The 15,000-nt window shown below is 41.2% G+C and overlaps 1 protein-coding gene across 6 annotated transcripts in view; it reads left to right on the top strand.

Moving 5' to 3' along the window:
* The window catches only part of LOC126995166 (uncharacterized), a 155,514-nt gene that overhangs the window by 72,756 nt on the left and 67,758 nt on the right, over positions 1–15,000 (top strand). For 5 of the 6 annotated variants that reach the window (XM_050854450.1, XM_050854453.1, XM_050854452.1 and 2 more), the window contains one exon: positions 13,451–13,602. In XM_050854450.1, the coding sequence (XP_050710407.1) occupies positions 13,451–13,602 (152 nt within the window). The remainder of the gene's footprint in view (positions 1–13,450; positions 13,603–15,000) is intronic. The other variant, XM_050854451.1, reaches the window with a different exon arrangement.

Below are 15,000 nucleotides of genomic sequence, written 5' to 3'. Positions count from 1 at the left end.
GATTATACACTCATCACATAGGGAGAAGGAGGTGGAGGATAAGGAGGAGGAGGAGGAGGAGGATGGGAGACTAATAGGTCAAGGAGAATGGTTTGTAGGAAAGGTAAATGGAGAGGAAAAGATAATGGGAAGGGAGGGAAGGGGATGGTTATACAAGGGGAGATGATTCAGGGAGGAGGGGAAGAAGAAGGGTAGGAATAGGAGAAGGATGTTGTGGGAATAGATGATAGGGAGAGAGAGACGGAAGGGAGAATGAGATAGAGAAGGAAGGAAAGGGATGGGAAAGATGGAAGATGAGAGAAAGAGGGAAGAAGGAGAAGGAAGGAAGACGAAGGGAAGATAAGGGATAGATAGAAGAGGATAGAAAGGGAAAGGAGAAAGAGGGAAGGAGAAGGAAGGAAGATGAAGGGAAGGGAAAGATGGAAGAGGATAGAAAGGAAAGGAGAAAGAGAGAAGAAGGAAGGGAAGGCGAAGGAGAAGAAAGGAAGATGAAGGGAAGGGAAAGATGGAAGAAGATAGAAAGGAAAGGAGAAAGAGGGAAGAAGGAAGGGAAGGGAAGGATAGGAAAGAGAAAGAAAGGGAAGAATAGGAGAAAGAAAGGAAAAGAAAGAAGTAGTAAAGGAAAAGAAGGGGATAGAAAGGAAAAGAGGAAGAGGAAGAAGAAGAAGAAGAGGAGGAGGGAGGAAAAAGATATATGGAAAGGGAAGGAAAAGGAATTGAGGAAGAGAGAGAAAAAGGAAGGAAGATGAATGAAGATGGAAGAGAGGAGGAGGAGGAGGAGGAAGGAAGGAAGAGAGAGATGGAGTGAGTCGCTTGAGGAGTAATATCAAACAAGAGGAGGAAGAGGAGGAGGAGGAGGAGGAGGAGAGAGGAATGTTATATTGGCAATCCATGATCCTCCTCCTCCTCTTCTTCCTCTCCATGGTGATCGAAGAGGAGGAGGAGGAGGAGGAGGAGGAGGAGGAAGAAGAATGAGATGGGATGTATAGCTTGTGGGGGTCTTGTTCTCTCTCTCTCTCTCTCTCTAAATCATTTATAATTACACGCACTCACCACCCAATAATCTTCCTCCTCCTCCTCCTCTTCCTCCTCTTCTCCTCCTCCTCTTCTTCCTTCTTCTTCACTTAACACCGCCATAGCATTAATAACCCTACGACACACACACACACACACACACACACACACACACACACACACACACACACACACGCACACACACGTTAGGCCTAGGGGATGTTCGTGTGGGGTGTAAAATGAAATGTATTATAAGTTAAGAATAATAATGATGATGATGATGATGATGATAGTGAATAATAATGATAGGGGAATAGGGAAATAATGAATGATTTTTTTTTTTGTTAGGATTTGAAGTTTTATTTGTGTGTTTATATTTCTCGTTTATCCATTTTTTTCCTTCCTTTTCTTCCTTCATTCTTTTCTCCTCCTTTTCTCTCTTCTTCATGTATTTCCTTGTTCAAATAAATGTGAATGTATGAGTGATTGAATTTGTAAGAATGTGGATGTATGTATTTGTATGTGAATGTATGAGTGATTGAATTTGTAAGAATGTGAATATGTATTTGTGTGTGTGTGAATGTATGAATGATTAAATTTGTAAGAATGTGAATGAATGTATTTGTAAGTATGTGAAAGTATGAGTGATTAAATTTGTAAGAACTTAAAACAAACACATTTCTATCGACCTATTATCCTATTCATCTATTTATCTATCTATCCATCTATCTATCTCTTTCTACTAGTTTAATAAGAATAACAAAACAATTATAATCAAAAGTGAAATTCAAATACCTGTACTAATTATTTTTTTCTTCTCTTTCTCAGGTACGTAACGACTGGCCTCCACCTCTGTGTGTGTGTGTGTGTGTGTGTGTGTGTGTGTGTGTGTGTAAGGTAAGTAAAGTGTTTTGTGTTAAATATTCTCTCTCTCTCTCTCTCGGCACTCACTGTACTCTCCCTATTTCTCTCTCCCTCTCTCCCTGTGGCACTAAGAGGCACTCCATCTTCTCTCCCTCTCCCTTTTCTCTTTCTCCCTCCCTCCTCTCCCTTTCCTGCATTCCCTTCATTCCTCCCTAAGCTACTCAAAATAGTACTCTCTCTCTCTCTCTCTCTCATGTCTAGACGGAAATCAGAAATAATGGTAGTAGAGGAAGAGGAGGAGGAGGAAGAAGAAGAAGAAGAAGAAGAAGAAGAAGAAATAATATAATCTTAATCTTCGTTCTATAAATATCAAGTACAAATTTATTTATTATTATTATTATTATTATTATTATTATTATTATTATTATTATTATTATTATTATTATTATCATTATTATTATTATTTCAAAGCCATTAAAAGTCAAGGTGAACGAACTCTCCAGGTGAGGTGAGTCTGGGCAGGTGTTAAGTGCAGGTGTTGAGGTGGTGGTGGTGGTGGTGGTGGTGATGATCGGTGGTTAAAATTGATAGTGATGTTTGTGGTTGTCATTTTGGTGGTGGTGGTGATGGTGGTGGTGGTGATGGTGGTGGTGATGATGGTGGTGGTGGTGGTGGTGGTGGTGATGATAATGGTGATGGTGGTGGTGGTGGTGATGATGATAGTGGTGATGGTGCTAAATGGTGATGCACATACCTCCTCGAAGACCCTGCAGTGCTCTCTCTCTCTCTCTCTCTCTCTCTCTCTCTCTCTCTCTCTCTCAACGTTCTCCCTTTTTAATTCCCTCCTTCCCTCCGTTATTTCCTCTCCCTCCATCTCTCCCTCCCTCCCTTTTCTCCCTTTCTCTCCTCTCCCTACCTTCCTTCCCTCATTTCCTCCCTATCTCCCTCTTTCCGATATCTAAGAGGAAATGGAGGGAGGGAAAGGAAGGGGGGAAAAAAGGAAGGAAAAAATGAAAAGGAAGAAGAAAAACCACAGGAAAGGAAAAGTAGAAGTGAAGGAAGTAAAGAAAGAAGGAAGGAAAAATACCAATAAGAAAAGAAGAAGGAAGGAAGAAAAGAAGGAACGAGAAAAAGAAGAAAGGAGGAAAAGAAGGAACGAAGATAAGAAGAAAATGAGGAAAAGAAAAAAAAGATGGAAATAAAAATACAAATAAGAAAAGAAGGAAGGAAAAGAAAGAAAAAGGTGAAAAAAAAGAAGAAAAACACCACAATAAAAGAGGAACAAATAGAAATCAAGAAAAAAAACAAAGAATGAAAAATAAATAAAAGAAAAACGAAGAAAAAAGAAAAACTTAACCCTAAAAAAAAATAAGAAAGATTAGACGTGAGGAAGGAAGCATGTGCGTATATGTATGTATGTGCGTGTGTATGTATGTCCGTGTGTGTGTGTGTGTGTGTGTGTGTGTGTGTGTGTGTGTGTGTGTGTGTGTGTGTCAGGCGGTGTCGCTGGCCCACTTCCCGTCCATGAGAGGGCGCGAAGACTTACATTCACGGCTTTACATGTAACGATGGACGAGAGAGAGAGAGAGAGAGAGAGAGAGAGAGAGAGAGGCAGGCAAAAGTATAAGGGAGAAGTGCATGAAGGGTGAGGGAGAGGAAGGGAAAGGGAGAGAAGAAGGGAGGAAGAAGTGTGAGAAGGGATGACTGAGGAGGAAGAGAGGGAGGGAGAGAGAGAGAAAGGGAGGAAAGAGAGGGAGGGAGAGGAAAGAAGAGGGAGAGAAAAGGAGGAAACGAGAATTTGTCACACACACACACACAGAGAGAGAGAGAGAGAGAGAGAGAGAGAGAGAGAGAGAGAGAGAGAGAGAGAGAGAGAGAGAGCAGTAAAGAAATAATAAAGAATAATTGAGTTGGAGAATAGTATAAAGAAAAGAAGGAGGAGGAGGAAGAAGAATAGGAGGAGGAGGAGGAAGGAAGAGAAGAGGAAGAAGAAGACTTTTATAGGACTTGTTTGTGGTGATGAGATTGTGGTGGTGGCGGAGGTGGTAGTGGTGATAAAATGGTGGTAGTAGTAGTAGTAGTAGTAGTAGTAGTGGTAGTAGTAGTAGTAGTAGTGGTGATGGTGGTGGTGGTGGTGGTGGTGATGGTGGTGGTGACTCCTGCATACCACCTTCACCACCTCCTCCGCCACCTGTCTTACGCTTCTCCTCCTCCTCTTCCTCCTCCTCCTCCTCCTCCTCTTCCAACCCTATATTCCAGGTCTTATATTTCTTCTCTTACACACTTCTACCATCCCTATCCCTCCTCCTCCTCCTATTCCTCCTCCTCCTCCTCCTCCTCCTCTTCCTAACGGCATCGCTACGTCGCAGGAGAAGCGTGGAGGATGTCTGGAGTATGGCGGATCTTGCTTCTCCTCCTCCTCCTCCTCTTCTTCTTCCTCCTCCTCCTCCTCCTCCTCCCTCGGGCTACTGTCTGTAACATGGCCGCCAAGACTTCAGCAGTTCACATGTGGGAATTTGCATCTAAATGTGTGTGTGTGTGTGTGTGTGTGTGTGTGTGTGTGTGTGTGTGTTCTAGTTGAAGTCTCCTCCTCTGCCTCCTCCTTCTTCTCTTTCTTCTTTTTTTCCCTTCTTCTACACACACACACACACACACACACACATCCACGCACACACACTCAAGCCTGTACGATTTCTTAACATGAGACGTGGTGGTGATGGTGGTGGTGGTGATTTTGGTGTTGTTATTGGTGGTGATGATGATAGTGGTGGTGGTGGTGGTAGTGGTGGTGGTGGTGATGGTGGTGGTGGTGGTGGTGGTGATATTACGGTGTTGCCAACTTTCACCCTCATTGGAAACTCACTATCTTTTCCAGTTTCTTTATTCCCCTCTCTCTCTCTCTCTTCGGTTTTTCGTAAGAAGGGAAATATTTGGTTTGCGAATAACTTTAATTTTTTTGAGGTTTTGTAAATATACCCCTCTCTCTCTCTCTCTCTCTCTCTCTCTCTCTCTCTCTCTCGCAATTCCTTATTCGTAATTGACAGACAAATTAAAATATAGCGAAAGATTAAAGAAGATTGAGGAGGAGGAGGAGGAAGAAGAAGAAGAAAGAAAAGAAGAAAAAGGAGAAGAAACAGAAGGAAGAAGAAAATAAATGAGGAGGAAAAAGAAGAATTTGCAAGATAATGAAGTTACGGAAAGAATGAACAGAGAAGAAAACACGGAGGCCGAAAAAATGGAAGAAAAAGAGGAAGAAGCAGTGAAGACAGGAAGAAGAAAATGACCACGAAATTAAGGAAACAGAGGAAGAAAGAAAAAAGATGAAGAAGACAAAGAAAAGAATGGAGGAAGAGGAAGAGAAGACAAGAAGAAAAAGGAGGAGGAAGGAGGAAAGACATGAAGAAAAAAAAGAAAAGAAAATGGAGTTAGTGAACTGGTGGAGTTGCAGAATGACTTGGAAAAAAGGAGGAGGAGGAGGAGGAAGAGGAGGAGGAGGGGAAGAGGAGGAGGAGGAGGAGGTTTGACATTCACACATACGGCCCACTTTTGGCGTACTGACCAACTCCTCCTCCTCCTCCTCCTCCTCCTCCTCCTCTACAATACATTCTTAATTACGTTTTCTTTTCTCTCTCTTAAGAATGAATAGTAATGATGATGATGATTGTGAGAGCAAGTGAAGCCAAGCGAGTGTGTGTGTGTGTGTGTGTGTGTGTGTGTGTGTGTGTGTGTGTGTGCAGGTGAGAGTATGCTTCAGGTGTGTCCGTTGCTACCTGTGCGCTCTCTCTCTCTCTCTCTCTCTCTCTCTCTCTCTTGTACACAGTAATTTTCTAAGCATTTTCTCCTCCCTCCTCCTCCTCCTCCTCCTCCTCTTCTCTCCCTCCTCCTCCTCCTCCTCCTCCTCAATGTTTACCTTATCTAAGCCCTATTCACGATCTTGGTCTCATGGGTATACTCTCTCTCTCTCTCTCTCTCTCAATGCCTAGCGCGTCTCTGTCTCCGTGGTGAAGGTTTAAATGACAGCAAATTGTGTCAGAGAGAGAGAGAGAGAGAGAGAGAGAGAGAGAGAGAGAGAGAGAGAGAGAGAGAGAGAGAGAGAGAGAGAAAAGTTTTACGCAATGCAGTTCTTTTGAGTTTGTGAAGAAATAATGAAGAAAAGAAAAAAATAGCAGAATTGTTTTTTTTTTTTTGCACTAAAGTAAATATATTAATGATCTGTAAGGCTTTCTGTAGGTCTTTTTTTCATACTTTTTTTTATATATATGTGTATCTAATTTATTTTGCTACCCTTCCTTATGTATGGCAATTATTTTTTTCCTATTTCGAGTTATGGGTATTTCCTATTTCATTTTTGTATATAATTTCTTTTGCTATTAGATATCCTTCATTTTTCTCTATTTTTCTGTATTTTTTTTCTTTAAGTATGGCTATTATATCTTACTGTCTGTCTATATGTCTTTCTGTCTGTCTGTCTGTCTGTTGTTGTTTTTCCTATCTGTCTAATGTGTTTTTTTTGTCTCTTTTGTTCTTCTATGCCTCTCCCTTCTCTGTCTCTCAATCCCTCCTTTCCTTCCTCCCTCCATCCTCTTCCTCCCTCCCTCACAGAATAACTATCTATCTCTCTGTCTCTCCCTTCTCTGTCTCTCAATCCCTCCATCCTCTTCCTCCCTCCCTCACAGAATAACTATCTATCTCTCTGTTTCTCTCTTCTGTCTCTCTATCCCTCCTTTTCTTCCTTCCTCCATCCTCTTCCTCCCTTAACATACATTATATCATCCATCTCCCTTTCTCCCTTCCCTTTGTCTATCTCAATCATCCCCTTCCTTCCTTCCCTTTGTCTATCTCAATCATCCCCTTCCTTCCTTCCTTTCTCCCTTAGACAATTCTTCATTTTACCGCTCTTTCAATTTCGCGATAACATTCACATATCGCGATTGTGTTCAACTTGGCCAATAACTCTTCCTTCGGCTCCTCCTTATCGCGGACAGAGGAGGAGGAGGATGTGAGGTTGCCTGCTCAAAATTCGGGGCACGCGTAAAGAAGGAGGAGGAGGAGGAGGAAGAGAGTGGGTAAGGCTGAGAAAGGGAGGAAGGAGGAGGAAGAGTCGTAGTAGGAGGAGGAGGAGGATACTTTTAGGGTAGAGTAATGGAGAGGAGGTTGAGGAGGGCGAAGGAGAGTTGTAAGGTTGAGTAAGAAGGAGGAGGAGGAAGAGGAGGAGGAGGAGGAGGAGGAGGAGGAGGAGGACATCAGGGAAAGGTGGTGAAGAGGAAGGTAAGGAGAAAGAATTTGAAGTTAGATGGAAGAGGGACACAAAGGAGGAGGAGGAGGAGGAGGAGGAGGAGGAGGAAGGCCTTTTAAGGGGTGGGTCCTTCTTTGCTGTAGGCTAAAGAAGAAGTGAAGAAAGGAAGGAAGAGGAGGTGAAGGAAAAGCAGAGAGGAAGGAAGGAAGGAAGGAACTGGAGGTGAAGGAAAAGCAGAGAAGAAGGAAGAAAGAAAGAAAGGAAGAGAGAAAGAAAGGAAGGAAGGTAGGAAAAAAAAAAGAAAGGAAGGGAAGGAAGGAGGAAAAGAGGAATAAAGGAAACAAAATAAAGAGAAGAAAGAATGAATATAGGAAGGAAGAGAGGAAGGAAGGAAGAACTCTACAGGTATTTAGGACACCTGTGTATACTCTCTCTCTCTCTCTCTCTCTCTCTCTCTCTCTCTCTCTCTCTGTGTGTGTGTGTGTGTGTGTGTGTGTGTGTGTGTGTGTGTGTGTGTGTGTTTGATATTCCTCTCCCCTTCCTTCCCCTTCCCTCCCTCCCTCTTTCTTTCTCTCCGTCCCTAACTTTCTCTTTTCTCTCCTGTATTCTCTGTACCTTCTCCGTCTGTCTCAATTTTCTTCTTCTCTTCTCCTTTCTTCTTTTGTTTTCTTCCTTGTTTTCCTTCTTCATTAATTTATTCTTTCTTCTCCAGTTTATTTCCTCCTTCCTTTCTTCTCCTTTGCTGGCTCGTCTTCCTCCTTCCCTCTTTCTTCCTTCCTTCCTCCTCTATGTCAGTTCCTGCTTCCTCTTTCCTTCTTTCCTTCCTTCCTTCCTTTCTTCATTCTCTGTATCTACCTCTCTTCCTACTTCCCTCCTTTTTCTCTCCTCCACCTCCTTCTTTGTGTTCTCTTCCTCCCTTCCTTCCTTCCTCCTTCCTTCCCTTCTTCTCTCCCTTCTCCATCTCCTTCTCTCCTCTTCCTTCCCTCCTTCTCTCTCTCTCTTCTTATTCAGTTTCCCTCAGATATTCTTCCTCTTCTTCCTCCTCCTCCTTCTCTTCTACGTAAATTTAGTATACACACTCTCTCTCTCTCTCTCTCTCAAAATAATGGTATTAACAACGTAATATGTGATGACAGTGTACAAGAAGAAGAAGAAGAAGAAGAAGAAGAAGAAGAAGAAAGAAGAAGAAAATGAAGAAGAAAATAAATAAAGCATGAAAAGAAAAAAAGAAAAAAAAGGATAACAGGAAAACAATCCCCATGAAATATTTCCCCCAAAACAACCATTTTTAATACATATAAATTTTTTCCTTCATTTTTTTAACCTTATCCAAACATATTATTTTCCAGCTCGATTCCCTTCCTTTGTGCTCATTGAAAAGACAGCCATAACTTGTGTGCGTGTGTGTGTGTGTGTGTGTGAGTCAGAGAGAGAGAGAGAGAGAGAGAGAGAGAGAGAGAGAGAGAGAGAGAGAGAGAGAGAGTCAACAGATCAGTGTGAAATATTAACGGTTCGACTGGAGGAGGAGGAGGAAGAAGAGGAAGAGGAAGAGGAAAGGAAATGAGAAGAATTGGAAGATTTGACTGATACATTTCTTAACTAGTTTCAATAATTGACTGACTCTGACTGACTGATTGACTGATTGACTGACTGAACTTGTCCCTTTGTTATACGCTTTGAACTTTCTCCCAGTCTTATTAACCTCGTGAACTTTAAAATTCTGTCACTCAGTCGCCCACTCAGTCAGTCAGTCAGTCACTCCCTCGCCCAGTCAGTCAGTCAGCTAGTCAGTCAGTCAGTCAGTTAGTCATTCTTTATTTCAGTCAGTCAGTCAGTCAGTCAGTCAGTCACTTCCTCGCCCAGTCAGTCAGTCAGCTAGTCAGTCAGTCCCTTAAACTATCATTCAGCCAGTCAGTCAGTTAGTCATTCTTTATTTCAGTTAGCCAGTCAGTCCGTCAGTCAATCAATCAGTTACTCAGTCAGCCAGGCAGTCAGTTGTGATATTGTTATTATTACCATTATTATTATTATTATTATTATTATTATTATTATTATTATTATTATTATTATTATTATTATTATCATCATCACGGAATCGCGTTCAACAAAGCTGCGTAAATCTTGTTAAACGATTTTGATTCCTCGAGACGCTTGACTGGCCGAGGAGGAGGAGGAGGAGGAGGAGGAAGGGTCAAAGAAGGTCACACTATTTATTTTTTGGTAGGAGGAGGAGGAAGAAGAGGAAGAGGAGGTTTGGTATACGAAGAGGTCAACATATGTGGTCAAGGAACCTCTCTCTCTCTCTCTCTCTGACATGCATTCAATATTTTATCCTTCCGCTATCTCCTCCTCCTCCTCCTCCCCTCCTCCTCCTCCTCCTCCTCCGTTATGTCAACTCCCCTGACCTCTTCTCATCCTGCCTCTTCCTTTTTCAAATTCCTCCTCCTTTTTTTCCTTCTTTACTTTCCTTTTTTCATTCTTTCTTGCATTCTTTCTCATTTCCTTTCTTTCTTTTCTGATATTGAGTTTCCTTATGCATTATCTTTTATTCTCTCTCTCTCTCTCTCTCTCTCTCTCTCTCTCTCTCTCTCACTTATTATCTTTGTTCCTTTTTTTGTATTTCTGATTAGGTTTTTAATTAGAATTCGCTTTGTCTTCTAATGGTACTGTGTGTGTGTGTGTGTGTGTGTGTGTGTGTGTGTGTGTGTGTGTTTAACATACTGTTCACGCAATACAACATGACGAGGCAAGATGAAGAGGAGGAGGAGGAGGAGGAAGAGGAGGAGGAGGTGGAGGAGGGAGAGATTGCACTAAGTTTGCGGAGGAATCGAAAAATTGGAGGAAAAGTGAATGAATGAATGAATGAAGAAGAAGAAGGAAGGAAGGAGGAAGAATGGATGAATGAACAGAAATTTGAGGTGTGGCGAGGAAAGGGACATTAGCAAGAGGAGGAGGAGGAGGAGGAGGAGGAAGAAGAAGAGGAGGCAGTCGAGGAAGAAGAGGAGGAGGAGGAGGAGGAGGATTACAACGGTTTCACATACGCTTCACCTGTCATGCAAATCCCTTTTTTTCCACCTGTACTCAACTACCTGGAAAGGAGGAACATTTACCGCTGATTCTGATGGAAGGAAACCGATTCAAACTTTTCCGGGAACGTGAAATGAAATAGCTACGTGAGATTGATTGCTTTACGTTCAGACTAACGTGGGTGAAAAATGATAGAGTGACTAATTTTAATGTGTTTCAGCTCTATGTATGCGTTGAAAAAGAGTTGTTTGTGATTGATGAATGAAATAGTAACGTGAGATTGATTGCTTTACGTTCATTAAGACTAACGTGGGTGGAAAATGATTGAGTGAGTGATTTTAATGTGATTTAGCTCTATGTAAGTGTGGAAAAAAGAGTTGTTTGTGATCGAGGAATGGAGTAGCCACGTGATATTGATTGCTTTACATTACATTAAGACATTACTAGTACATTAAAACTAACGTGGGGTGGAAAATGATAGTGACTAATTTTAATGTGTTTCAGCTCTATGTATGTGTGGAAAAAAAAGAGTTATTTGGGGATCGAGGAATAAAATAGCCACTTGAGTTTGATCGATTTAGGTGGGGTGGAAAATGATTGAGTGAGTGATTTTAATGTGTTTTAGCTTTATGTATGTGTGGAAAGAGTTGTTTGGATGGGATCGAGGAATGGAATAGCCACTTGAGATTGATTGCTTTACATTACATTAAGATTAAGACTTACGTGGGGTGGAAAATGATAGAGTGACTGATTTCAATGTATTTTAGCTCTTGTATGTGTGGAAAAAGAATTGTCTGGATCGAGGAATGGAATAGCCACTTGAGATTGATTTCTTTACATTAGGACATTAGTACATTAAGACTTACGTAGCTGAAAAATGATAGAGTGACTGATTTCAATGTATTTTAGTTCTATGCATGCGTTGAAAAAGAAGTTGTTTGGGGATCGAGGAATGGGATAGCCACGTGAGATTGATTGCTTTACATTAGGAAATTAGTACATTAAGACTAACGTGGGTGGAAAATGATAGAATAACTGAATTTAATGTGTCTTAGCTCTATTTATGTGTGGAAAAAGAATTGTCTGGATCGAGGAATCAGCGTTGCCAGATTATCGTATTCACCGCACTGTATTTATAATTTTGATTTACATTACATTAAGACTAACGTGATTTCAATGTATTTTAGCTCTTGTATGTGTGGAAAAAAGAGTTGTCTGGGAAAGTGAAATGAAATAGCCACATGAGTTTGATCGATTTAGGTACATTAAGACTAACGTGGGTGGAAAATGATAGTGTGACTGATTTTGATGTGATTTAGCTCTGTGGATGCGTTGAAAAAAAGAGTTGTTTGGGATCGGGGAATGGAATAGTCACTTGAGATTGATATATTTACGTAGATGATGAGTTTTGTGACTGGAAAATGATGTAGTGACTGATGTTAATGTGTTTCAGCTTTATATTTGTGTAGATAAAGAATTGCCTGGGATTGAGGAATGAAATTATGTCGATAATGACTTGAGATTGATAGATTGACGTACATTATGACTTGTTTTTGTTTGTGAGAAATTTTACACTGCCTGACTTTAATGGTTCAGTTTGTTTGTTTGTTTGAATTGGGATTGATGAAGAGTGGTTTGGGATTGAAGATTGACATAGTGAAGTGTTTGTGATATATTTTTGTACATTGAGTTTTGTGTTAGTGAGAAATTGATATAGATAGTGACTTTTTTTTATATTTCTTTATTTTTGTATCGATAAAGAATTGTTTGTGATTTAGGAATGAAATAGTAACGTGATTTTAATAGATTGATGCTGATTATGATTATTTGTGAATAGAAATTGATATACTGTCTTATTTGAATGTTTTTTTCTTTGTTTATATTGGTTGAGGAAAGAGTTGTCTGGGATTGAGGGAAGAGGTAGGAAAATCTCTCTCTCTCTCTCTCTCTCTCTCTCTCTCTCTCTCGCGTTGATTCACTCTTAAATGTCATGGTTAATGCAGCCTTTCTCTCTCTCTCTCTCTCTCTCTCAAGGTCGTCCAGTCACTTTCCCCGCTCAGCCGCGACAAGAGAGAGAGAGAGAGAGAGAGAGAGATTATATACTCCTCTCTACTATCAAATAAAGAGAAAATGATTAATGAACTACTAAATAAGGGTAACGTTTGTGTATTAGTTAATTATCTGAACGTTTATATAAATATTTTATCTTTTTTTTTCTCTATAATTAAACGATGTGTTCTTTGTGTGTTAATTTTGCACTGATAATGAGAACCTGTTATTAGTGCGTGCGTGCGTACGTGTGTGTGTGTGTGTGTGTGTGTGTGTGTGTGTGTGTGTGTGTGTGTGTGTGTGTGTGTGTGTTCCTTTGATTAAATGGATTGCAATTAGTTACGCATAAATGACTTTGTTAATGGGAGAGAGAGAGAGAGACAGAGAGAGGGAAGGGGAAGGGGAGGATGGGTGAGAGAGAGAGAGAGAGAGAGAGAGAGAGAGAGAGAGAGAGAGAGAGAGAGAGAACGGTATATAGTTTTGCGCACTCCCCTCTCTCTCCCTCTCTTCCCCTTTTCCTTCTTTCCTTCTATTTATATTTTAACTTTATTTTCCTTTACATTCGACTATTTCCTTTTTTTCTTGCATTTCCTCTAACACACATTTTCTTTATTTTCATTTATTTCTTCTCTGATTTCATTTTCTCACTTCACTTCATCTCATTCATTTAATCTATTTCATCTGTTTCTCTCTACTTCCCTCTCACACACCATCTTTCTGTTAATATCCCTAACTCCTTTAATTTGCATATATATTTCGCTATCTAGAAATTCTTCCTTTTATTTCCCTTTATCTGTACTATTTCCCTTTAGCAGCTTAAGAGACATTCAAACTCCCTATTCCCATCAATTTCCCTCTTTTTCTATTAACTAGCTCAATACATTCAAATCCTCTATTCACGTAACGAACTCTGGCTTCTTGTAATCGCCTCATATCCTTGTGTTTCTTGTATATCGCAAACACCTGTCATTTCCATCAATTTCCTTCTATTTCCCTTAACCTCAAATCCATTCATATCCTCTAATCCTTTAACAAACTCTGGCTTCTTGTAATCTTCCCATATCCTTGTGTTTCTTGTATATCTCTAACACCAAACACCTGTCATTTCCATCAATATCCCTCTATTTCCCTTAACAACCTCAAATCCATTCAAATCCTCTATTCCCTTAACAACCTCTGGCTTCTTGTAATCTCCTCACATCCTTCCCGTATCCTTATATATGTCTCTAACGTCCTTCTCCTCTCTTCTCTCCCTTGCAGCCGTCGATCTCGCGGCGAGCTCCAACGTGCAAGATGCCTTCGTCATTGCCGTGGAGCAGCAGGCCAGGGAGCGCCTCGAGCGGCTCTCAGCCCTCAAGAAGATCAAGCCGGTGGACATGACCAAGCTCTCCTCGCAGGTAAACTTGGCACAGGTGGGACAGGTGACTGATTTCGGTGTGAGCTTTTGGGATTATCTACTTTTCCTTTTGGGGTCTTGTTGTGTGGGCTTTTGTTTTCTTCCTTTTGTTTGTTTGTTTACCTTTAACTGGTGGGAATTGCCTTCAGGAATTCTTTACTTTTTTGTTGTTGTTGTCGTTGTTGTTGGGGGAATTGAGTTTTGCGAACCTTTTTTCTTGTTGTTGTTTTGCTGTGCTTGCTCGTGCCTGCTCCCTTTGATGTAGTAAAAATTGATTAGGTGATTTAAAGTACACGTAGTCAAGATCATTAGGGCAGGTAAGGAAGGTGGAATAGATGGCACACGTAACTTAAAACAGATGATATAATTGGGGTCATTAGGACAGGTGTAGAAAAAAGATGAGTTAGGTGATTTAAAGTACACCTATTCAAGATCATTAGGGCAGGTAAGGAAGGTGGTATAGATGGCACACGTAACTTAGAACAGATGATATAATTGGGATCATTAGGACAGATGTAGAAAAAAAATGAGTCAGGTGATTTAAAGTACACGTATTCAAGATCATTAGGGCAGGTAAGGAAGGTGGGTTAGATAGCACACGTAATTTAAAACAGATGATATAATTGGGCTCATAAGGACAGGTGCCTTAAGTGGGATAGGTAAGTAGAGCTCAACACAGGTGGGGTAATTGGGTCTAGAAGAACAGGTAAGAAAGGTTGGATAGGTACATTAGGATTAGAACAGATGGGAGGAACAGGACTGGTGGCATACGTAAGGATTTATAGAGGTGGCGTAATAAAGTTTAATTGGACAGGTACGATAGGATAGGTAGGTTAGGACTGCAACAGATGGGATAAACAGGACAGGTGGCATACGTGGCTAGTACAGGTAATGACTAATACAGGTGGCGTAATAAAGTTTAATTGGACAGGTAAGAGAAATAGGATAGGTAAGTTAGGACTGGAACAGGTGGGATAGACGGGACAGGTGGGATACGTGGGTTAGTGGAGGAGGAGGAGGAAGAGGAGGAGGAGGAGGAGGAGGAATGTCTCGAAAAATGTAGGAGGAGAGAAGAGGAAGGCAGTGGGAGAGAGACGCTGGAGTAATGGTTAGAGGAAGAGGAGGAGGAGGAGGAGGAGGAGGAGGATATGTAAAGAGAAGAAAATGGAATGGTAAGTCAGTGGGTGCGAAGCTAAGGAGGAGGAGGAGAAGGAGGAGGAGGAGGAGGAGGAGGAGGAGGAGGAGGAGGAGGAGGAGGAGGAGGAGGTTTTTTAGGTAATGGAGGGAGGAGGAAGAGAGGAGAAGGGGGGAAAAGGGCTAAAGGCAGGTGAGAGAGAGAGAGAGAGAGAGAGAGAGAGAGAGAGAGAGAGAGAGAGAGAGCAACACATGAGGCAATATCTAAGCGTTTGTTTTC

Source organism: Eriocheir sinensis, chromosome 7, assembly GCF_024679095.1.
Source record: "Eriocheir sinensis breed Jianghai 21 chromosome 7, ASM2467909v1, whole genome shotgun sequence".
NCBI lineage: Eukaryota > Metazoa > Arthropoda > Malacostraca > Decapoda > Varunidae > Eriocheir > Eriocheir sinensis.
Note: the sequence above shows the minus strand (reverse complement) of the source record. Positions and strands in the feature narration are given on the sequence as shown.